Raw genomic sequence first — 23,988 nt, 5'->3', positions numbered from 1 at the left:
GGGGACTAAAAGTGCGCGTATCCCGATGAGCCCTGAGTAACGCGTAGCACTGCCGAGTCCTCGTGTCATACACCGGAAACTAACCCAACGCTGTATGCTAGTTACACAGAAAGAAGAAAATGTAAAATTACCAAAAGAAGTAACACATTTTTAGTAATACACATTTTAAAGGCAATATGCTATGCAGAAGAAAAAGACCCTCATGCTTTAATCAGCACATGCCAATGGTAATAGTTTTGTCTGTGTCATTCTGTCACCTCCTTATGCAAATATAAAATCACATGTGTTGGATGTTCTCAGACGCACACCACACAGATCATTTTGTATTCTTTTTTTAACTGCACAGAAACCATGCTATTGATACATGTTTACAATATGCTCTTTGTCACTTACTCTTAAATTACGAGCAGTTTTTCATGTATTAAATGCTCTTTGAGATCATTTGCAATGACTTCCTGGTATTCCAGGGAGAGCACAGTTCCTTGGGAAGGAGAGCGATTCAATCCATTTGCCATTTATGGGGAATGAGTCCCACCAAAGGCAGGATGCTGGAGAAATGCATTGTGAGATCCTCCCCTTGCCCCAATTTAGCGATTCCTTCCTGTGACTTCCAGACCGTAGTGTGTCCGAGGCATGTGAGGAGAGTCCAAATGAATAAATGCTGCACAAGTAAACGATTAGCTTTAGGGAATCCCAGTGGTGGTACGTGCCTTCTCCAGGCAAACTGGTCATTATCACAGGAGTGACTTTTCATTGTTTCTCAGATTCCATTTTAAGAAAAAGTACCATGTAAATATAAACAGAATTCAAAGAGGAGGCAGCATCCTATTTGGAGAGCTGACAAAATTATTCACACACATAAAAAATACGTGCCTCTGATGAGAAGTCCGGAGACAAACATTACAAGCCAGGCAGCAGGTGCCACTAAAGCAAAAACCGAAAGCCCCGAGTCCTAGCTGACGGGTACGAATCCGCCTTCAGAGAATTCCACTTTTTGTTTGTATCTACTTCTTATGGAAGTAGAAGATGCGTCATGGAAAAGCAGGATATTAGACTTTCCCTGTATAATTTACCAACGGTTTTCTTTGAAGAACATTTTCCAGTAGATGGATGCAATGTGAGTTAAAGTTCGTGGATGTTCCCGTGTATAGCCACCCTGTTTTCAAAAGGTTGTATTTATCACTTCGTGGTTCAAGAATCGACAGCGGGCTTGAAAACTAAGACACTACACACTAAAATTATTAAAATATGAAAACTATTATCTCGGGGGGAAATGGGATTCAAATTAGTTGCAGATTTTGTCCAAAGGAGGTGTTCTCAACACAGTATTTGGATTCTGTACCTTAATTAAACATCAGAACCGTGGTAAGTCAGAAGCTGCACTTGGAAATGAAATTGAATTGGTTATCCGTAATTTTCACTTTGTAACTTTTGATGTCTTACTAGGTTACATAAGTGTAAAGGCCATTTGCTTACGAGATCAAAACACTCAAGTCAGTTCCTCGTTCTGCAATGCAAGGACCAAGCCAGCAACTGAACCCAAAATATGCAATGCTTTCTCCTGCCCTGCTTAGTAAGTCATCTGGAAATGTCTTTCTCGCTATATTTGTACTTGGATGCTCTTCTTGGTGATATGAGAAAATTAAAACCCACTGCTGGTGCTTCTGCTCATAAGTGACCCAGAGACAAACAGAATGCCCAAAAAAAGTAACAGGGAAAAGAAGACAATTGAGGTTAAAATATATAACTGGAAAAAAAAACACAGATTTGCTTTAGACATTCATTGGACTCCAGCTATGCAAACCGAACCCTGGGATTTAAACGTGTCTTTTTAAAAATTTTTTTTATTTTTAAATCTTTACATAGAGCTTCCTCTGAACTAAGTCAAACAGACAGTTAAATAATACAAAATCCCGTATTAGTTAAATTTACATGTGGCTGTGTGCTTAACTTTCATATAGTCATCCAAGAATTTAAAAATCATAATACTATGCAGACCATGAAACCCCAAATGCAAATTACACAGTAGCAAGACACAAAATGAAAAGAAAGAGGTAGAGGCCAAGTGGTATTCGGCTTCTGATGATGGCACTCTATGGGGAGCTCGGCGGCTGTGTTTGGGGATGGATTTTAGCCACACTATTGTTTGGACGCTAATTTTAAAGTAATCTTCCCAGCCGAATGGAGTCTTTTGTGTGATTTATCTTCTGCCAGATGTATTTATATAGAATCGACAGTTTCTTCTAAAGCAGTGTTGTGTTCCCTAATGTTTCAGACCATCTTAATAAGTAGTGTTTGCTTTGTGGTGATGCAATTATATTGCACAATCTTTTTATACACATGCATGTGTTTTTTCCTTGTAATAGTGCAGTCATCATTGTTTGAGGCTTTAGCTATTCAGCAATCCTGTATGCCCCATTGTCCACCTAGTTTTTCTCCAAGAATCTGGAACCAGCTGTGTCCCGAACACAAAGAGTAGATGGAAAGTTGGTGGGCTTCCGTGGACTTTTCTGTTTTGCTGGGAAATATCTGATTCTAAAAGATACCTAGTGGCTCTGAGACATGATTCCCAACCAGTGTTACTGAAGCTTGTGGGGTCATGTCTTCTTTAGATGGTGTGTGTGGGGGGGATTGTGAGTCTGCTTGAATGGCAAGCTGATGTTTTGTGATTTTAAGCCTCCACTGCATTGCTGGTTATTTCTACCAAGTGAAGAAAAGGACCCTATTCATAGGCCAATCCGTGAAAAGGGAGAGAGCCTAGCTTGTGCCCGACTTCTAGAATTTCCATGATGACCCTGTGTAGAAATGATACTCTGCAGTAACCAGCTACTGGCTATTGAAAAGTGGAACAGGCCTCACAAGGACTGCAGGATTGGAGTGGCAAAATGGGCAGGATCTGTTGCTCCCTTCCTTTCTTCTCCACCTTATCATTTTTATCTTTGTATTTTCTGTTGGAATAATGGGACCTTCAGGGACTTTTGGTCCCCAGACATAATACTGGAAATAAGGTCTTAGGTTATTCGAGTTACAAGGACAAAAGAGTTCATCCCATCTAACTCCGTTATCTTCCCATGCGACAACCATGTCGTATGCACCTGCTGGATGCCAGCCTCGGGCTGACGACGGGGATCTGGAGCACTTGTACTTCCTGCCACCAGGGAACTCACAATCAAGGGGAAAAGAGGAGTGTGTAAGGAAGTAATTGAGAGGCTGTGAGATTTGTGCTGTGAAGAGGTCATGTGTAAAAAAAAAAGGGGGGGGGGAATGGACAGTGTAGGAGCTGGGCTCTGAGGTGGGGTTGCTAGGGACTGAGGACAGATGGGGAGTAAGCCTTGGGCCCAAGGGTGCAGAACCGTGCCTGGCATGCAAAAGGTCTACCTGTGTGTGCTCTTTCTATACTTTCACGGACTCATATTTGTCGCTGAAGGAAGAACTTGAATTGGGTAGACAAAGATGCCGTCTTTATAGGAAAATGGTGAAACTAATAATCCCATAATACTAAGTATGTTTTCTTTGCATCTTACAAGACACAAATAATTATACAAATAAGGAATTATTCTGTTTTGTATTATTTTTCTTTAAATAAGAGAATATGGGTTATGCAATGTTTTAGAACCCACATCATCCAGAACTCATGTGTCATACTCTCTGGACGAAAGGCCAGGTTTCTATCTTCACACTCAGGCTGGTGGGGGGAACCAGGGGAGAAAACTACAGGACTGGTAAAGGTGGCAGAAATGCAAGGTAAAACAAAAACGTACTTGGTCTCACTGAGGTTTTGTTGCTTGACATGATATTTATAATACTGGTAAACCAAGGTCAGTCTCAGACATCGCTCCTATGACTGAAATGCATAAGGTCGTCTCTGGGGGATCTTGTTCATGCCAGGCCTTCCATTCCTACATTATCAACTGGTCAAGTGCGGTTGCTGGAAAGGGTTAGTAGGTTTCACTGCATCACCCTTCATTCACATGCACACCAGGTCTCAGAACACCGTGAAAAATGTGATCTGGCAACTTTTCAATAAAGAACACGAGGTTGTGTCTCTAACTCATCCATAAAGTTGAAGAATAACCAGAATAGTTGGGAGAACTGCCTCCTTGGAAATAGTTTCTCTTAAGACCACCGCTGGATGTGCCCTTCCCTCCTGCAGGGAGGGAATGTGCCCCCTCCCCATCCCCCCATCCCCTTCCCTCTTTCCCTTCCCATTGAAAATTCTCCCCTCGGTCTCATTACCGTACTTCGTATTAATGTCTAGTACAGCAGTTACCCCACAGTATTGTCCTTATTTGTTCACGTATCCACCTCATCACTGTGTTGTATGTAGGCTCCTTAATGGAAAGAACATTGCCTTGTTCATTTTTCCAACCCCGATGCCTAGGAGAGTCCCTGGCACACAGCGAAGATCCCAGTAGATTTGGCCGAATGAATGAATCACTCAGGTTTCCAAATGGCACATGTTTCTTCCCTTGCCGAGAGCAGGAATGTGTTTTTGCCCAGAACTGTGTGGTGACTACATGTGACTCCCTATCCCTGGACCACATTCACATTAGGCTTTGAAACCCATAGAAGAATAATTACTAGGAATCGCCCTTATCGGTTCTAAAATCGATCAAAGGCTTTCATTGGGTGGCTAACGTCTGTGCTTCGGAAGGGGTGAGCCAAAGCCTCAGCTTCATCGCAAGTAATTTTGTTTTTCACTGCAAGCTGGAAGCCCGGCGAATGGAGTGAGTGCAGCAGGTCGTGTGCCGGGGGACAGCAGAGCCGCAAGATCCAGTGTGTGCAGAAGAAGGCCTTCCAGAAGGAGGAAGCAGTGGTGCATTCTCTCTGCCCAGTGAGCACACCCACGCAGGTGCAAGCCTGCAACAGCCACGCCTGCCCACCGCAGTGGAGCCTCGGGCCGTGGTCGCAGGTAACTGGGCGACACTTGGAGTCACGAGTCTTGTTCCTGCTGGACAAAGACAGTGGCAAAAATATGGGTGGTACCCTTGCTCCCCGTGGGACCCCCCACCGTTGATGCTTTCCCGGGGATCACAGGGAGTTACTATGACAAGGCATTTTAATTTGTATTTTTGGTGATTTTGCTGCAAGCTGCAGGTTGGGAAGCCCTGCACAATAGCGCAGTCTTCCTCAAGTCGAGAAAGCAGAGTCGGGGCCCTTGAGGCTGGCTAGTGAGCACAGCCAGAAAGGATCCGAGTGTTGGTGGATTGGCAGACAAAACGGCTACTGAGTTCTCCAAAGCAATTAGAAAACACAAATACAGAGAAGGAGGCATAGGGAGCATATTCAGCTCTTGCTTCAGGGGAAAGAGCCATGGTGTTCGAGGGATCCGCAGGGGAGTCGGGCATAAAGCTTCCTGTCATCACAAACCCTCAGTGAAAGGTAGAAAAGTATAAAGTCAGAAGAGGCCCTGACCTGCCTGCCCTTCACAGCTCAGAGGTGCTCTGTGGGGGCTGAGGTTGTCAAAGGTCCTGTCACGTGGTGTCTGGAAGCGTTTTCACTATCCCAATTCAGGGGGAATGACGCTGTGGGCATCTATTTGGTAGAAACATTCCACAGTGTCGGGGCCGGCCTCCCGAAACAAAGGTTTATCTGGTCCAAGACCTGACGACGGTGCGGATTCTGCTCTGTGGCAGCCCAGGCTCTGCTAAACCACGGATGTCCAGCCAGTGTTATGGAGACATCAGAAAGATGCAGGGGTTCCGTCACCTGAGCTGTGAAGCCAGGGAGAAGTCCGCGATCACATTTCTACCGTGCTTTCCTTTAGGGACCATTATCCCGGAGCATGGACTTCTGGTTAATGTAGCCGTGTTCTGCCACATCCCCAGCAGAGTTCAGATCAAGGCTTTTGTTGTAATTATAGGACGTGGGATTTTTTTTAATGTTACCCTCTGGTAGGGGCACAAGGAGCCAGCAGTGGGAAGAGTACCTTTGACACGCATCGCTATGCTTTAAAATGAAGGAACTCATTTACAGCAGGTCAGTCTAAATAGGATATGGTGTTATGTCTGGTCTCTTTTTCAGCAAGTAAGGAGGTTCACTTTCCAAGAGGAAAATTTAAAGGGCTGTTTTAGCCAAATGTGTGTGGTAGGCCTCAGGAAAAGAAGTGGGGGGCCAAACAGTTCCAAATGCAACCTCATGAAAAGGAGCTTTGGTTCAGAGCTTGCCCCAAATTTGACATGGAAAAATTTTGAGCGAGTATTTTACGTCCTTAGTTTTTTGTTTTGTTGTTGTTTACTAAGATCAAATGTGTCCTTTTGGGAACATCTTCATGACAAACTTGAAAGGAGACCCTCAAAATGTTACCTCAACCTGTTCTTCCCTTAGAGACCATGTCTCTAAAACCATCTGGGAAGCAATTTTAAAATATTTCATCATTCTTAAAAAATAATAATAAATAATTTAAAAAACAGGACAAAAACATGAAGACATAAAATAAGAATTCTATTGAGTAAGGGTCAGCCAGTGAGACATTTTGACTGTGAATGAAGGATGATACCTGTTAGCCATGCATCTCCCCATCTGATACCAGACCAAGCTGTCTGCCCACCTCTGCTGCGTGACAGCTGTTTCATTGATCTCAGTCACGTTCTCTCGGCTCCGAGTCTCAGATGGCCTTTCTGGAGAATGGGACGATAGCCGTGAGCTCAGAGGGTGGGCAGAAGGCTGTGGCTAGAAGTCAACATGCATGTGTCATCACACGGAAGGCGTTAAATAACTCGTCTGCTGCGGTGTTTGCAGATTATGATAATAGCGTCCCCATCATCCCTCTCCCTTAAGGATGTGAAGAGCCAGAAGTCATGTGGGTCCTCGGAGGAGGCTTAGAATTGTGCCCAGATGTTTGCATGTTGACAAAGAGCCAAGGCACGAGGGGCACATCTCCTGTGGCTCTTCTGATCAGAAACCAAGGCCGGGGAGGGGACGTGCCCCTTGAGGGCAGACTCAGACCTGGAGCCAACACCTTCCAAGTGACCCCGATAAGTTAACTACTCATCTGAAAGTGAGGACATTCTTCCCCGCCTCGTCTGTCCCACAGAGTTCTCGGGCAGGGCCGGAGAGTAAGAGTGCAGCAGTGACGGGCCCAACGCGCGGTTCAGTCCGACGCTGGCCGAGTGCTTCCTTCCTTCTTCCCCTGTGGTGAGCACACAGCCCGCCTCCGGGGCAGCAGCTGCGTAGGAACAAGAGGTGGACACCCTTAGCCCATTTGTAGCAACGTCACAGTCTCTTGCTATTACACAGCTATTTGTGTTGTACTTCCTATCGGGAGCACAATAAGAGCCGGCCACGTACCACTCTCCCGGTAATCACGTGTGCCGTGGACAGAAAGCCTCGTCTCCGGCCCCGGGCACCCAGCAGCCCCTGGGCATTCAGATGTCGAAAGTGAATGCTAACCTGCATTTAAGGCCTCTGGAGGGAGGAACGATTTCTCCTACTGACTGCAAGGGATTTTACTGGGCATTTGGTTTCAAAGCTGAAAAAGTTTGTTGAATACCTCATTAATACGTGCTCAGCGTTCACCTGGAAGAACATCATTTGAAACTAGCATGCAAATGACTTTTTTTCCCTCCCCATCTCCAGTGTTCCAAGACCTGCGGGCGAGGGGTGAGGAAGCGTGAAGTGCTGTGCCAAAGCCCTCCGCCGTCAGAGAAGGTCCCGGAGACCCTGTGCTCCAGCAGCCCGAGGCCAGAGTCCCAGGAGGGCTGTGTGCTAGGACGATGCCCCAAAAACACCCGGCTGCAGTGGGTTGTCTCCTCCTGGAGTGAGGTACGAGCTGCGAGTTGGTCCTGCTGGGTTGTGTGTGTGAATGCTCAGTTCACCCACCGACCCCAGGTGCTCAGACCGCCTTCCTGTTGCACACACACAGCAGGTGCCTACTAATTCTCCGTTCTTCCCACCCGATCCTTCGTCAAACCCTGACGACGCGCCCATCGCACTGAGCGTGGAAGTGCAAACCTCTACCACCCCCCACCCCCCACCCCCCGCATGTATGGTGGCACCCCGGGTAGGGCGCGCAGAGTACCGGAGTGGGGATCTCTAATGCCTTGGGGAGCTTGTGGTCCCCCGGCCTTGCCACCAGGGGGCGTCTTTGTCAGGAGAGACTTTCTGGGAGTCTGAGTCTGAAGGATGAGCAAGAATTGGGCAAGAGCTGGGTAGGGGGTAGGCTGTTCCAGACGAAAGGTGTGCCCCATACAAGGGAGAGGGGAGAGAAGGTGACAACCAGTACAGTGGGATGAGGGGGTGGTGGAAACTGAAAACCTCACCAAGGCGCACCTAGAACAATCCCACATAAAGCAGACGGCCCCTGAGACGGGCAAGGCGCTCACCGGGAGATTGCTGTGATTGGGACGGCAGATGCGTGTTTCAGGAGGGGAGAGAAGCAGAGTCTTCTTGAGTTCCTAAGGAGGCCATTGCCACCTTCGGACGTAAGTGGGTGGAGACGAGAGGGACCCGTGAAGATGTCTCCTGGATCTCCGGCTTGGGAAACTCGGGTGCACGCGCAGCCAGCGGAACTGTGAGCCGAGGAGCCCAGCCTGAAGTCTGCATCAGTAACTGATGGGACGAGGTCTCTGCTCTGGAGGAGATGGCAGTTCGGGGAGGAAGACCAAGGCCGGGACTGGGAACAGATCAATAGTGGGGAGAGTGTGGGGCAGTAAAAGCAGCAACCCCTGGGTCTGGCCGTCGGTGTCCTTTTGTTCTAAGTGATAAGTAACATACAGAGCAAAGCGTCCACCTCTCTTCCCACCCATGTTCTTTGAGACGTTAGAGCCTAACGGCTAAATGTGCGGGTAAATCAGACTTCCCTCTTTCCTTCCAGTGTTCACCCCAGATGTGACCTTGAGCTACCTACTCACCCCGGCAGAGCCTCGCTGCGGGGCCACGCCCCAGTGTGTGTCACGGTGCCGACGAGCTCTGAGACGCTGGGACAGTTCCTCCAATTCTCTAGCCTTTGGTTTCTTTGCAGCAGCACGAGGGACGTGGCTGCCTTATGTTTTGGATCCCTGAGTACGTGTGGTGGACCTGCCGGGATCCCACTCCTAGAAGTTCATGTGGGTGGTGCCTCGGCTCAGCGGACTTGACCGTGGAGCTCCGCACACTTAACGCCTCCTTTCTTGGCTCCTAGTGTTCGAAGACCTGCGGTTTGGGTGTGAGGAAGCGGGAGATGAAATGCAGCGAGAAGCCCTTCCAGGGAAAGCTCCTCACTTTCCCGGAGCGAAGGTGCCGCCACATTAAGAAACCAAACCTCGACTTGGAAGAGACCTGCCAGCGAGGGGCTTGTCCCGCCCGTCCGGGCTTCGGCGTGGCAGCCGGCTGGTACCCATCGCCGTGGCAGCAGGTGAGCGCCCGCAGATTTCCGGGAGATTCCCCAAATGGGGGCAGCCCTCCAAAGGCTGCTGTGAGGGAGCCGGCCGGACGTAAAGAGCAGAAGCTCAGGTTCTGGAGGCCGAATGACTTGCCATCTTTGGCCAGCGCCACCACCTGTGTGGCCCCGAGCCGGTTCCGACACCTGTGAGCTTCGGCTTTCACAGCTAGAAACTCTAATGTCCGGAAGAGCTGATGTTTTTCATAAGCACCTAAGATAACGTAAAGCACTTAGACCAGGCTAGTCACATGGTGCCTCACGTTCACTGTTGCTGCTGCTCTCAAAATCCCCACGAGTCTTCTGTATTCTAGAAACACTGTCTTGACTCCTTTGGTTTTTCTGTCCTGTTGCTGAATGATGTAGTAATAGCTGGCATTTGTTGAAACTGCCTTGTGAGTGGGTAATTTTGTCCCTGTTTTGTAGGGGAGGCAGGGAAAGCTCAGAGTTGGTCAGTTCAGGCCAGGACCCCCCAGCTCCTAAACGTGTCAGATGTTAGAGGCACGCTTTTGAGATTTTGGGTACAGTGGTTTGGTTCTGATTGGCTGGGCTGGTGTGGGACGCAAAGCCTGAGAGAAGCTGTGTCGTGTGTTGTGGTCCTTGTCCTGTCCAACCAACAGATGTCACGGAGCTCTTTAAAGAACTCGCCGGCTTGCGAGGTGCTGCCCAGCCCATCACTAAACGCAGGGCGAGCACAAATGGAGGTCTATAGATAGGTGTCTATGTAAGTACACGTACATGCACACGTATGTATGTATATATTATGGGTGCGCGCCTGTGTGTCCTGGGGAGGATCTGAGAACTAAACCATGAAGAAAGCAAAGGAAACTAGTGTGATTGTGTATCTCTCATCGGCCAGACAGCATGCTAGATGCTATTTATATCGCCATGGACTTTTTCAACTTTTTATCGCTATCTTACTCATTTAAGAGATTTGGAAATTGCTTTAAGATTATTTAGATCAGGTATCAGCAAACAACTGCCAGCAGGCCAAATCTTGCGTCCCCGGGCTTTTTTTTTTTGGTAAATAAAGTTTTATTAGAACACAGCCATGCTCTCTGTCTACACACTGCCCGTGGCTGCTTCGGTGCGTTGAAGGCGGACCTGAGTGGTTGCAGCAAACGCCACATGGCCCACAAAGCTGAAAATATTTACCATCTTGACCTTTACAGAAAAAAGTTTGCCAGTTCCTGGTTTAGATAACAATCCTACAACCCTATCTGCCCTCCATCCCCGCATTGTTCCCTCCCAAACACCAGCCCGTATAATGACGCTTGTCCAAGACGCGCGCTTCACCTGTCGGCAGCAAAGTAAAAAAAGTAATGTGAATTTTTAAAAGCAAAACAAAAAATGTTTGTTTCTTTTGTCATAAAATGTCTGTGTTTGGGGAAAAAGTTGGTAGTCCTTGTTCGTCATCTATTTTTTTTTTTTTTAACTGGACAGCGAAATCTGACTTCTAGAAGTGCCACACCCACTGTGCCAACTGGGAATGTGGCCGGGCACCGAGGGCAGGATGCCAAAGCTGCCGGGATGAAGTACTATTTCTTTGCTGTCCTAACTCTGAGCCACCCCCTGCCCCCCATTGCATCTGCAGGGATTATCTGGAATTCTTTAAAGACTGTGATGATTTGTTCTGTGTCCTTATGGCGGCTTCTGTATTTCTGGAAGCTCTCTTATGAGTCACTTAACTGGAGACACACACTCTGGGGCGAGATAAGCATGTGCCTCAGACTGTGGACGTGAGCACACGTGCCGGGCTCTGGCCAAGCCCTGCTTCATCAACAGGGCACCCAGGTCACGTCCTGAAGCCTGGAGATCGCTTCTGTTTGACATCACTGACCTCCGAAGGGACACCGTCCAGCTGAGCGTTGCTGACCCCTTGCTCTTTTGCTCTCCTGCAGTGCACGGTAACCTGCGGAGGGGGTGTCCAGACCCGCTCGGTCCACTGTGTTCAGCAGGGCCGGCCGGCCACCAGCTGCCTGCTCCATCAGAAACCCCCGGTGCTGCGAGCCTGTCACACAAACTTCTGTCCAGCTCCTGAAAAGAGAGGTAAAGGGCCCCCCACCCCAGTCAGTTTTGCTAGTCTTGAGAGAACTTTTCAAAACCCCATCCTGTGTGGTTGTGCAGTTTATTCCTTGCAACAACTGCAGGGGGTGCCCCTCACACCACTGTGAATAGTGCTCCCCACAGGTGTACAAAGCACAGATCTGGGGGGGTTCCTGCTCAAAATGACCTCGTGTGCACACCTACGCAGGGGACATTTAATTCTACGATAAGGCTTTGTAGCCATTAATTCTTACTTTCGGAGGGGAAACCGTCCTCTCGCAACTCCGTTTCTTAACACTGTTTTAGCTGAATAAGCCAATGACAAAGCAAGCACCAGGCACCCGAGGTGACGCTCCTCCGTGGGCGCGAGAGGGAACGGCCCGCGGGGAAGCCACGTGTTCACTGAGGAGCGGCTCAGTTACACCGCTGGGTGGGCGGACGTGTTCCCCAAGTTACCGTCCGTTCCAACGGAGTGCAGCGCGTGCCGGTGCAAAAACGGGAAACAATTATCTGAGTGAACTACACTGTGTTTCACTAGCCCGGCTCACTTCAAAGTAATGCGACGAACACACCAGGAGAGGTCTCCTCGCCCCACTCAGATTTCCTGGTGCTAAAGAATTATGTTCCCCTGGACCTGCTGCATTTCTTTTCATGCAGTCATGGCTTTGCCAAGACGGTTTAATTTCTTACCCCGTGCTTTCCAGTCTGTGGTCAGTCAGTCTCAGGACCCTCTCTCACGGGCTCTCCCCTGTCCCCATCACTTTGCGTTTCCAAATTGTTGTCCTCGTTTGTTTATCTACATCTCAGAGACTTAGCTCCACGCTCTGCCCTCCTTCCTTATCTGAGGCCTGCACGAGACGGGAGAACAGCACCACAGCAGCTGCTCCAAGCCACACCACGGCCATGCTGGCATTCTCCAGACCTGCAGCCCTTCTCAGCAGAAAGCTTATGGGGAAAGAGACACACATTTTGAGCAAGTGGTCATGTACTTGCAAACCGTCTCCTCCCTTCTTCCCCCTCGGTGACTTCTCTCTCCCCCCTTCAGTCAGGTGGCCCCAGACAAGCCCACACATGCCAAGAGTGAGAAGTGCATGCCCCCTAGCTACCGGGAGACAGGCTAAAGGACAAGGGAAAACTACGAAAATGGCTCAGCAGTATCTCCTGGGCAGGAATGCAAGGTGGGCAGAGCCAAGACACATTCGATCCAAGATGGGGGAGGCCACTGGTGGTATCATTTTGTCCATCCAGCACCCCGCCCGGCACGCTGTCGGTGCTCACTGCGTGTTAAGTGTAAGACCGTGGGTGAATCACTGTGAGGTTCTCTACTTCCTTCAAAGCCAGGTCACTGAGCACCTGCTATATGTCCCTAGAAGAATTCTAGGGATAAGAAAACAAGGCAAAATCCTGTTCTTACAGCACAGGGAGTCAGTGTCTCAGAGAAGGAGGACATAACAACAGAGGTAAGTGATAGAGTGTCACCGTGTTATAATGGAGGTCAGTTCCTCATGGGTTACAGGGGTGCAGACAGTGAAAGACGGCGGGATGAGAAAGGGTTATTAGAAGAAGGACCTCTCTCCATGCCTCTTGGCTAAATCAGGTCTCTTTTGTAGGGTAGTAAAGTAAGAAGGCAAATATGAAAGCCACAAGCCCGGGTACTGTATAAAGTAAGAGGAGTCCATTTTTCCACATTCAGTACTTACCGTGAACCAGGAACTGTTCTGGTGTCTGACTGTAGATAAGACAATGAACAAAATGGGCAAAGTTTCCACCTTGTATCTGGAAATAGACAACAAGCCAACCAATAAATATACAATGTCAGATAATAAAGTAGAAAATAAAACGGAAGCAGGGTATAGAGAATGAGGAGGACTGGGGGCGGGGTGGGAAAACCAGTTTAGACAGACTAGTCAGGCAAGGCCACCTGGATGATGTGATATTTAAGCAGGGACCTGAAGATGACCTAAAGGAAGGTGCGCTATGAATGTATCTAGGAGAGTATTCCTGGCAGGGGGAATAGCACATGCAAAGGCCCTGAGGTGGCAATGTGTGAATCTGATCAAGGAACAGCAAGACACCTGCAGTCAGATGTATAAAGTGGACAGGTGTTAGGTGATTAGCTGAAGCTGGTCCCAGAGGCCTTGTCAGTCCTTGTAAGGACTTCACATTTAACTTTGACTGAAGTGGAAGCTGATCGAGAACCTGGAGCAGAGGGGCAGTGGGATCTGACTTGTGGGAAGATTAGAGAAGAGTGGAGGGGCCCAGAGCGGAAGGAGCACTTGTCTACTCTTGGTCAGGAGGAGGTTCCCTTAGAGCAGCGGCTGTAGTGGCAGAAGCTGGGTGCTGGGACATTCTGAAGACTGAGCTTATAAATAATATTTGTCAACTGTCTGTATGCAGGATGTGAGGCAAAGGGGACTCCAAAGTCATCCTCAGGAGCACACATGAAATACGTGACTGACAACAGAAGTTCAAATAACCAGCTATTAGTAATCATTAGAATAACCCCAAACACAGTGCTCGTACTGATGGCACACGGTACACGTCCCTCTGCTTCCCGACTTACAGTTAGCTCATAGCACAAGCAGCAGAAGCCGGCTGATACCCTATTCCTATCTCAAGACGGGTGTCGATACCACAGTGCAGTTAGGACCATGGCTTTAGGGATCCGTTCTTATCCTGATGCAGTCTTTCCACTGCAGCAAGAGGATAATCTCTACAATTTAAACAGTAACGGACTCAGAGGTGCGTGCTGATTGGTTAGGCCATGTGCTGACTGACTGGGAGAGAAGATGCTGTACGAGTGTATCCTGAAAGGAACCGGAGATGAAAATACAGACACACAGATTACAGGCAAACAGTTTAGACGAGTGTTCACCTCACATGCGACTTGTTTCTCTACGGTAACAGATCCCACACCCTTCTCTCGGGCCCCATCGCTGTCCCCGTGATGGGCCACGTCAGTAAACCACCTCGATGCTCAGGGCCTTCTTTTCTCTCTCATAACTTTAGACTCTATCTCCAGGAGTTTTAGTTATTGAAAAGAAAAAAAAAATGCCCCTTAGTTCACCTTTATACGCAAGTTGAGACACCGTCGGTTTCACAGTGGTTGTTTCAGCCGTGATGGTTACAGGGGAGCTGGTTTATTTTTTCAGCAAATATTTCTTGAGCAGCTACTTTGTGACAGGCACCAAGCACTGGGCATGAAGAATGAGAACAGCAGGTGAAAACCCTGCTCTCAAGGAGACTCACTCTAGAGAGGAGCCAGACAATAAGGCAGCACAGCATAGGGTGAGCACGGACAGGCCCGAGGTAGAAAAATAAAGGAAGGTAGGGAGTGGGGCGTGTTTTCTGGGAGGCCACGGAACACGCTGCTTGTATGGGGGAGTCTGGGAAGGCCCTACTCTCGGTGACCTTTGAGCAGAGACTTGACTTAAAGGAAAAGAAGGGATGTGGATGTCTGGGGGAAGCCCCAGTATGCCTGGCATGTTAGAGCATCTGCCATGTGGCCGTGTCAGGGAGAGGACGAGAAGAGGAGGATGAGGTCAAGCAGTAGTGAGGGAACCAGGTCCTAGGGCCTTGTCAGCCACTATAAGGTAAACCTTTCACCCTGGGTGGATGCAGGGGCCAAAGGGAGAGTTTGGGGCTGAGACATGACAAGAACCGACTTATCTGTTCAAAGGATCAGTGGGGCTACTATGAGATGGGGGGGTATATTTTAGGCAGAAGAACAAAGGTATGGGAAGGAACTGAAGGCAGGATTCAAATCAGGAACAGCAGGAAAAGAAAGAGGAGAGCTGAGAGCCTTGCAAGCCACGTCCAAAGACACAGAGCAGAGCTATTTAAGGATAATTTTAAAAGGGAGGTAGATGGGTGCCTATGGGCAGTAGGGGGTGCTGGGCAAGGTGAAGGTAAAGTCACTTTTGAGCCTTGCATAGAGGAAGGGGAAACACTTCAACCATGAATGAGAAGCCTTATTTATGTATAGTGTAGACCATAAACACTTCTGAAGTCAAAACTCCTTGACAATCCAGTAAAACAGCGAAGGCCCTGACTCTTAAAATGTGCACTGAGGTTTATAGAAAGAAAATCTTAGAACTTCACCTGCGTTCTGTGTCTCGAGAGGCCCTTCTGGGTGCGAATCCCTGACGTACAACGTTCTGCTTCCAGTCCATAATCCCATCTGTCAACAAAAAAAGTCAAGACTCCTGTTGACTTAAATAATTCACTCAGTTGCAAACTGGCTTGGAGATTTATTTAAATCGACATGGAGTATTGCCACTGGGCCTCCTGTTCCCCAAAGTCAGGTCCGTGGCGCAAGCAGCCGCAGCCCCTGGGTGCTTTTTAGAAACAGAGCACCTTAGCTCTCACCCCAGACGTCGGCATCGGAAGCAGCGGTTTAACAAGATCCCCAGGGATTCCTCACGTGCTGTGCTGGGGACGCAACAGAATGGCTCCCGGGCTATCGGGAAGGATCAGACATCAATCTCTGGCTGGATGGGACTTTTTTTTTTTTTTAACATCCACTTTCCCCCCTCCTGTTAACACTTAGCTAAGGGTCATAGTCCTTTTTGAGGTCTTAATCCTGCTTCCCCACCCTCCCGGCACAGTGCTGGTGTATAATGAGCAGAACCACTCAGAGGCGTGAAGCAGGAGCACCCGAGGTCTTTGACCCTGAGGCCCTCACCTTAAGGAAAAGGCTAAGCTTCCTCCTAAGGGGTTCGGTATGTCTTCTCTCCCTGCAGAGGACCCATCCTGTGTCGATCTCTTCAGCTGGTGTCACCTAGTTCCTCAACACGGCGTCTGCAACCACAAATTCTACGGTCAGCAGTGCTGCAAGTCATGCGCGAGGAAGAGCTGATCTCGGTGCCCCCCAACACCCGAGGGCCGGGGTCTTCCCCCTCGCGTCTGGAGAGACCAGCCACATTTCACACTGAACGCTGAAGCCTGCACACTGCCCCTGCGCTTCCGCCGCGTCTGCGGAGCCGGCGCTCAAGGACGGACAGGCTCCCTCCCCCCGTCCCCGAAGCACACGGTACTCCGAAGCACTTGAACACGGGAAGCGAGGACCAATCGGACTTCCAAAAGACAAGACAAAATAACTTTGATTTGCACTGTTACAACGGAAGAAGTGATGAATCACACTGGGATACGTCACGTTTTAATCTTGACCAAGTGAGAATCTGGTCAACGTTGGGAGAGACTCCCCCTCTGAACGTGAGAGGGTTCCATGGCAAAGAACTGTGTGTTGAAAAGGTCCTTGAAGACTTCGGTCAAAGACGGAGCCTTGGAGCAATCAAATACGGACGGAACCCCTGGCCTGCCTGTTACTTGGAGCTCACAGTGTGGCGGACACTGTGGACGGCCCGAAGGAGCAGTTACCCAGGAAGCCAAATGGTGCTCATGACTGTGCTTGCTGCTGGGCTAGCAAGCTTCGTGTTACGTTTATCTAGTGTGCGTGTGTTGTTTTTATTATTTCGTTTAGAGTATATTCTGCTTAAAGAGAGTCTCCAAGACTAAAATTCACAACTTGAAAAGTATTCCAAGGAATATTGTGAAAACAGGGCAACATGGACTACTTAAGATTTGCCTTTGACTGAAGTTCAGACTCTGGAAAAAAAGCCCACAAACTGACATAAAAGGCAAACGCTGATGTCCTACACAGTCTATCAACCTCGTAACTTTTGGTGCTGGCTGAACAAGTCCACGGGAGCCTCTAGTCTGCTCTTCGGGAAGCAAACTTGGTGAGATGTTCATTTCTGGTAAAAATCTAGGAGGAGCTTAAATAGCAAAATAGCAGTGTTTTGAAGGAGAGTAGGCCCTCATTTATAAGGCTCCCTACATATTATCAGAGCTGCTTGGAAAATTAAAGACCACTTGTGGTCTTTTCCTACCAACTGTCATGTTTAAATTTTCCCTAAGATTTAGTTAACAAGGAAAAAGAGTGGCAATAGAAAAACCCATCTGTCTTCTTGCTAAGTTAATATTAATAAACCATAATAAGCCAAGATCCTTCGATGAATAACAATATTTTATAATCTTTCAGATGATATTTTCAGTCATCAGAAGCCAGCTGTTGATAGGCACTAATGAGCTTAAAATTGTTCTCAATTGGAAAATACCACACTATTTTGCCAAAACCAAAGTAACTTACAAGACGGAGTCCTCCTGTAATTTTTTGAGATGTGGTTAAAAAGGGCATATTTATATAATTCTACTCTATTCCTCAATTTCTTTGATGAATGTAACCCAATTTTACTGCTTTATAAAGTCTCAGTTCAAACAGGGATTTGCCAGCTCAGCACAGCCAACCAGACAGTGGTTTGTTAAATTTAGAGCATCCTTTGTTCCCATTCTAATTAAAATCATGCGTTCTCGAATCTCAGAGAAATAGCATTGGAATGGTCTCTCAGTCCACTTGGCTTGGCCTAGAGTAGTGGCCATTTTATCATCAGAAACACATAATTCCACATCACCTACTCCCTTGCCCTCTGAAAAACTGCAAGTTATTTGTTTCTTTATATAATGATCATTTTATTATTTTATGGAAAAATTAATTTATTAATAGCCTATTCTTATGTGTTCCCACTTGCTTCTCTGAGTAAGTGATATTAATTCTGAGGAAAAATGTTGAATAAAACAATGGGTTATAGAGAAAAGTCAAAATATATGTGTAATATTTAATTATTTTATAAGTTTTATAATAAAGTGTTCTGTTTCTTTATCTTTGAAATTTGTTAAGTTCTTGAATAAGTTAGAAGTTACTTCCAAGATCATTTAATTGTATAAATGTTGATTAGGAATCTCAGTAATTTCTCAATGAAAATTTGGGAAGATAAAATACTGATTGATTTTTCTTGCTTCTGTCTGAGAAAATCACCACACCCAAAAAGTCAGGGTGAAATGAAGGATGTATTTAGCATCTTATGGAGATACAGAGTTATTTTTTCCTGCTCTAATGCTTTGTCAACCTTTGTGGAAATCATCCAAGTTAGTTAGATAAACCTACCCTAAGCGTAGTTGGCTTTCTCCTTTATTTTTTCCATTTGAATGACATTCTGGTATAATCCTTTTGCAAGAAGAAAGAGGGGAAGGGAAGGAAGGGAAAAAAGGAAGAAAAAACAAATTAAAAGGCAATTATTTCAGGTTTTCCAAATCTGGAATCATCAGACCAGTGGAGAATAAAAAGAGTCTGGGCAAAGTCAGTCCAGCTGACCTGAATATACAATATTTTTCCCTCCATATGTGATTATATGTATGTATATGAATATGTCCTATATATATATGTGAGTGGATGTGTACACTGTGGCTCATTTATGCATGCAGATATCTAAGATATATTTAAGAGGGTTTTTATATGAATTACTGCTATTTGGCAACAAAAAACTGGTATACGCAAACAATGAATCATGGAACACTACATCAAAAACTAATGAGGTACTGAATGGTGACTAACATAAAAATTTTTTAAAAAATGAAAAATAGAATAGATGGCACATAAAATAGCAGAAGAGAAGGTGTCCTTGTGCCTTTGGGTGATAAAATATTTATTAATGAAAGCAACCACTTATTTAGTGTTTGGTGTTTAATGGGTGCCAGAGACTATGCCAAGCTCTTTATGTATGTTACTTCTTTTAATCCTCACAAGACTCTAGTTAGAAAGATACTAGTTTTTTTTCCCTTTGCAGATGAGGACTCTGGGATTCAGAGAGATCACATATTTCGTCCGAGGTAGCCATAAACATGAGCTCCATAAATAATATAAACATTTAAATGGTTCGTTTTAGTTAAAAATAATCACTATACGTGGTTTACAGAATTCCTATCTGGAAAAAATTCCCCAGCGAGAATAGGGCAGCTGTGCAGAGCTCCTCAGGAGTACTCCGTTGGGAGCGTTCAGTTTCGCATCAGGAGGTTGAAGATAAAGGTGGCGGCGCGCCTGTGCCCCGCCCAGGTTAGGGCAGCACCGGACACTGCCTGGCGTTACACCACGGTGCCCGCACACGTGCCAGAAAACACAGGATGAGCACATGGTACTCCTTCCCCCTCCATCCTCCTGCCAGTGCGCTTTCTAAAGCAAGCGCGCCATACAGAGCGGAGCTTCCACTGTATACACTTAACCGTCAGAGCCCTTGAGAGATGGTCTTTGAAGGTGAACCAGGGCCAGAGGCTGTTCCTGCTGGAGACAAGGCCCAGACATGTCTCTCCCGCTGACTCCCCTCCTGTCTCTCCTTTTATGTGGCTGGAGCACAGGAAGGACCGGGCAGCCCCCTCTTGTCAGAAGGCCAAGCCAGCTCTACCGTTCCTCTGCGTGCTCCCCTTTCTGCAGACTCATTCCACCTACCGTGGGGCTCAGTGTCCCCCCTTCCCTGGAAAGAAGGTTCTCTCTACCCTGCCCCGTCCCTTTTGAAAGATAGGTTGGCTCTACAGTAAGTCTCGGGACAATAGTTTCTAAGGAATTAGCTGCGTGAACCACCCCTGAAGGATATTTTATACATTCTTAGGCCCCATTCCAGAAGTGTAATTAATTAATTCTGGGAGTAGGGCCTGGGAACTTACAGTTTAAAAGGCATTCAAGTTTCTCCGAGGAAAACCTGGTTTTGGAACCACTGGTCTCGGGCAAATAAAGAAAGTACCTCGCGTCTGTCTTCCTTGCGTAGGCGAAGGAGTTCCCTTGCTATCATGCCCTCTGGTACAGCTCTGCTGGGCTCTGAACTAAGAAAGGGGGCTCTGCCTGTTGTCATCCTCCATACGGAATTCTCCTGGGACACTTGGGGCTGTACATCATGGGTCAAGAAGAGGACTCACAGGCAAGGAGCAGTTCCCTGGCCATCTTTGTCTCAGTTTCTTATTCCCAACCACATCGGTAGCCGACAGCAGGGTTTGGTGGGCAGGCTGTGGAAATATTTGAGGGAAACTGGCCATTTCTCTCAGTCAAGCACCCACATGCAAGAATTAGTATACTGTGTTTTTCTAAAAAAAAAAAAAAAAAAAAAGGAGCATTCACTAGAGAAGCCAGTGAAATCCCCATCGGAAAGTGTCTTTTGGCAAATTACTCCACAGCCTTGTGTGTGCATGGAGAAACCCACAGTACATGAAAAAACCGTTGTGCTCCTGAGATCCAGAGGCAAGACAGAATGAAGGCTTCCATCCGATTTCCTGCCAGGACTCTGGGTGCCAAGAGGTGAATTAATCACTTTCATGAATCAGGCCAACTGTCACTTGCTTAGAAATGGCCAGAAATGCACTGGCTGACTCGAGTGAATGAAAACTGTTACTTCAAGCTTTTGTACAACAGAAGAAAAAGAAACAACGGCTTTGAAAAGATAGGGAAGAGCAGCTAGAATGATGCTTTTGGCCACACTAAAGTATAAACAAGGTAATTTCATGTTCCCTACAATTGTGCTGTTCTGGGACTCTAATTTTTCTCATTCAGTGGCTCATTTCATTAATTTACAGGGTTTTAAAATATATATATATTGGCCCCAGATACTCAAAATGAACATGTCTGTCTATTTATGTATCTGCGTGGTCCTAAACCAATAAAGGCATAATTGTTATTGTACTCCGCAGTTTTTCCCCTTCGTTAGGATGCCCACATTGTCTAGGGCTTTTATTACTTGCAGGTCTGCTGAGGGGGCAAACGTTTCACATTTTCTTAGAGGTTAGCATTTGCTTTTATGCTAGAAGTCTCTCTGACGCACAGAGCCTCGATCAGCCTTCCGTGAGCTCTGCCTACTCTAACTTTTTTTTCTGCATTCTTGCTATCCAAAACACATTTGTTCTTTCAGCCAGCTTTTACTGAGCACCAACTGCGCTGTGAGATGCAAACACTGAAACGGATCTTCTTCCTGCCCCAAAGGGACTGGGATTTGAAAGTACGGGATGTGTATCCACGCAATCGGGCAATGGTCCAATGTTATATAGTCCTGAGATTTTTTTTTTTAATTCCTCAATGTTACATTCTCCCCAGTCAATATTTGATAATGCGTGTTTTTCGGCTTGTATTATTGTCACATATAATATGATAAGGTCCCACATGCAAATGAGGATCGTGCAGACTGCAGACTTCTCTTCCCCTTCGAAAATAGTAAAGTCATAAAAATATGGCATTAAGAAGAGAGTGGCCCATTTGCAAATTATTGTATAGAAATTGAGAAACGGGGCACCTGGCTCAGTTGGCTAAGAGTCTGCCTTCTGCTCAGGTCATGATCCCAGGGTCCTGAGATCGAGTCCTGAGTCAGGCTCCCTGCTCAGCGAGGAGTCTGCTCTCCCTCTACCCCTCCCCACTGATCGTGATCTCTCTCTCTCAGTCTCTTGCTCTCTCTCAAATAAATAAAATCTTTTTAAAAAAAGAAATTCAGAAATGGAAGAAGATTTCGTTATTTCATTCTCTCTCCCTCACAGATGTAGACAGAGAAATACTTGAGGGCCTTTCCTAAAATTATGTAGTGAGTTAATGGTAAGTCTAGGTATAAGGCCAGTTGTAATAATTTTCATGCAAGTATACTTTTCACTGGATTATAAAATATTTACTGATTTTTTTTTACTCAATAGGTAAACACTTTTATTACACTTAAGGACAATTTTAATAAGTAGTAAATTTCAAATAGAAACCTAATAAGAAACATTGCTGACTTCATGCACTATCTATGGTATTAACTAAAATTCCCCTCTCCCAAAAGAAATATGTACTCTGGTACCATAAAAACCTTAACAAATATTGTCATATTTCCTCTATATACAGCAAAGGTGGCCTCATGAAAGTACCAATTTTAAAACATCTGACCCTTTCCCTTTCCAATAGTCTGGTATCCCAGGGAATGGAGCTATTGCTTTGCTTTGAGCCTGGAATTAAGAAGAATGTTTAAGGTCACAAACTCTGCAAATATACTAAAAACCACTGGACACTTTAAATGGGAAGATTTTATGGCATGTAAATTACATCTCAATAAAGCTGTTTGAATTTTAAAAAATATGCAACGTGGGATCAAGATGGTGGAGGAGGGAGATCTTAAGCTCACCTCCTCTTACAGACACACCAGAACTATAACCGCATGGAGAACAACGGTCTCTGAGAACAAACTGAACCCAGTAGAACAGTTGGTAGATATAAAGATGGGCGGGGAGGGCAGAGACCCAGTCTCATCAGGACACATGCCCCTGGCACAGCAGCCCACAAGCACAAGGGATATCACAACTGCAGTGGCCCACCCTAAGGAACAAGGGATCCGAGCCCCATGCATCAGGCTCCCAAGCCCCGGGAACCTGCATAGGGAAGACAAGCCCCTATTCCATCTGCTTTGAAAACCAGCAGGGCTTATGTCAGGGACAGCCAGAGGGTACAGTGCTGTCAAAGTGCATCTCCCCGATCCTGCTCCTGGTTCCAGGGCGGGGGCAGCAGTTTGAAAAACACCTGGGTTATGCATGAAGGAGCATCACTGGCTAATTTTAGGGCATGTGCCAGAGGGACCTGTTAGAATGTTCACCAGGGACAGAAGTGCTGCTGGGCACCGTGTTTTGTTACTCCCCCTCTACCTCGCTGGGCCCAGTTCTGACACTCTCCATCTACTGTGTAAGCCACCACTTGCCCTGCCCAACTGGCCTGCCCTGGAGGGCACCACTCTCTAGTGGCTCCCACCACGCTGTACCCAGCAGGCAACCTCAGCTAGGCCCGAGCCCCTCCCAAATGGGCCTCCTGCACTGCCACGCCCAGTGGGAAGCCTCAGCCAGCGCTGATGTTCCCCCACAATGCAGTCCCCACTTCAGCCAGCCAACCTTGCATGGTCAAGTCCAGACCTCACAGACAGCCACACTGGGGAGACAATTCCACACACCAAGGGGTCTGCATCAATCACGGGCCAACCACAACAGGAGGGTACATGGGCATGCACAGGGAACACACCTGGCTCAAGTGACAAGGTGGGGAACTGTGCTACTGGGCCCCACAGGACACCATCTACACACAGCCACTCCTTCAAGACTGGGAGACGTAAGTGATTGACCCAATACATAGAAACACACAGACAGCAAGGCGAAATGAGGAGACAGAGGAATATATTCCAAATGAAAGAACAAGAAAGAACCTCAGAAAAAGAACCACATGAAATGGAGGTAAGCAATCTACCAAATACAGAGTTCAAAGCAATGGTCATAAAGATGTTCACTGAACTTGAGAGAAGAATAGATGAACACAGTGAGAAATGGAAAATGTAAGAAAGAACCAATCAGTGCTGAAGAACACTAAAACTGACATGAAAAATACAGAGAACAAACAGCAAATTAGATGATGCAGGAGAATGGATCAGCGATCTTGGGAGCAAGATAGTGGATATCGCCCAATCAGAATAGCAGAAAGAAAGAACTTTTTAAAAGGAGTATAGCTTAAGGAGCTATAGTATAGTTAATGTTCGCATTATAGGGGTTCCAGAATGAGCAGAAAGAAAGGGACAGAAAACTTATTTGAAGAAAGAGTGGCTGAAAACATCCTTAACCTGGCAAAGGAAACAGATATCCAAGTCCAGGAACCACAGAGTCCCAAGTAAGATGACTCAGAGAGGCTCACAACGAGACACATTATAACCAAA

At 46.8% G+C, this 23,988-nt stretch overlaps 1 protein-coding gene across 1 annotated transcript in view; it reads left to right on the top strand.

Annotated features, from left to right (window-relative positions):
- The window catches only part of ADAMTS18 (ADAM metallopeptidase with thrombospondin type 1 motif 18), a 73,012-nt gene extending 54,878 nt beyond the window's left edge, over window positions 1–18,134 (top strand). Inside the window, exons 15-20 of the mRNA XM_045796049.2 lie at window positions 1,447–1,573; window positions 4,708–4,912; window positions 7,579–7,764; window positions 9,122–9,334; window positions 11,260–11,407; window positions 16,147–18,134. Coding sequence (XP_045652005.1) covers window positions 1,447–1,573; window positions 4,708–4,912; window positions 7,579–7,764; window positions 9,122–9,334; window positions 11,260–11,407; window positions 16,147–16,262 — 995 coding nt within the window. The 3' untranslated portion in view covers window positions 16,263–18,134. The remainder of the gene's footprint in view (window positions 1–1,446; window positions 1,574–4,707; window positions 4,913–7,578; window positions 7,765–9,121; window positions 9,335–11,259; window positions 11,408–16,146) is intronic.
- The last annotated feature ends 5,854 nt before the right edge of the window (window positions 18,135–23,988 follow it).

Source organism: Ursus americanus, chromosome 21 (genome assembly GCF_024610735.1).
Source record: "Ursus americanus isolate L20-20 chromosome 21, mUrsAme1.1.p, whole genome shotgun sequence".
Taxonomy (NCBI): Eukaryota; Metazoa; Chordata; class Mammalia; order Carnivora; family Ursidae; genus Ursus; species Ursus americanus.
Note: the sequence above shows the minus strand (reverse complement) of the source record. Positions and strands in the feature narration are given on the sequence as shown.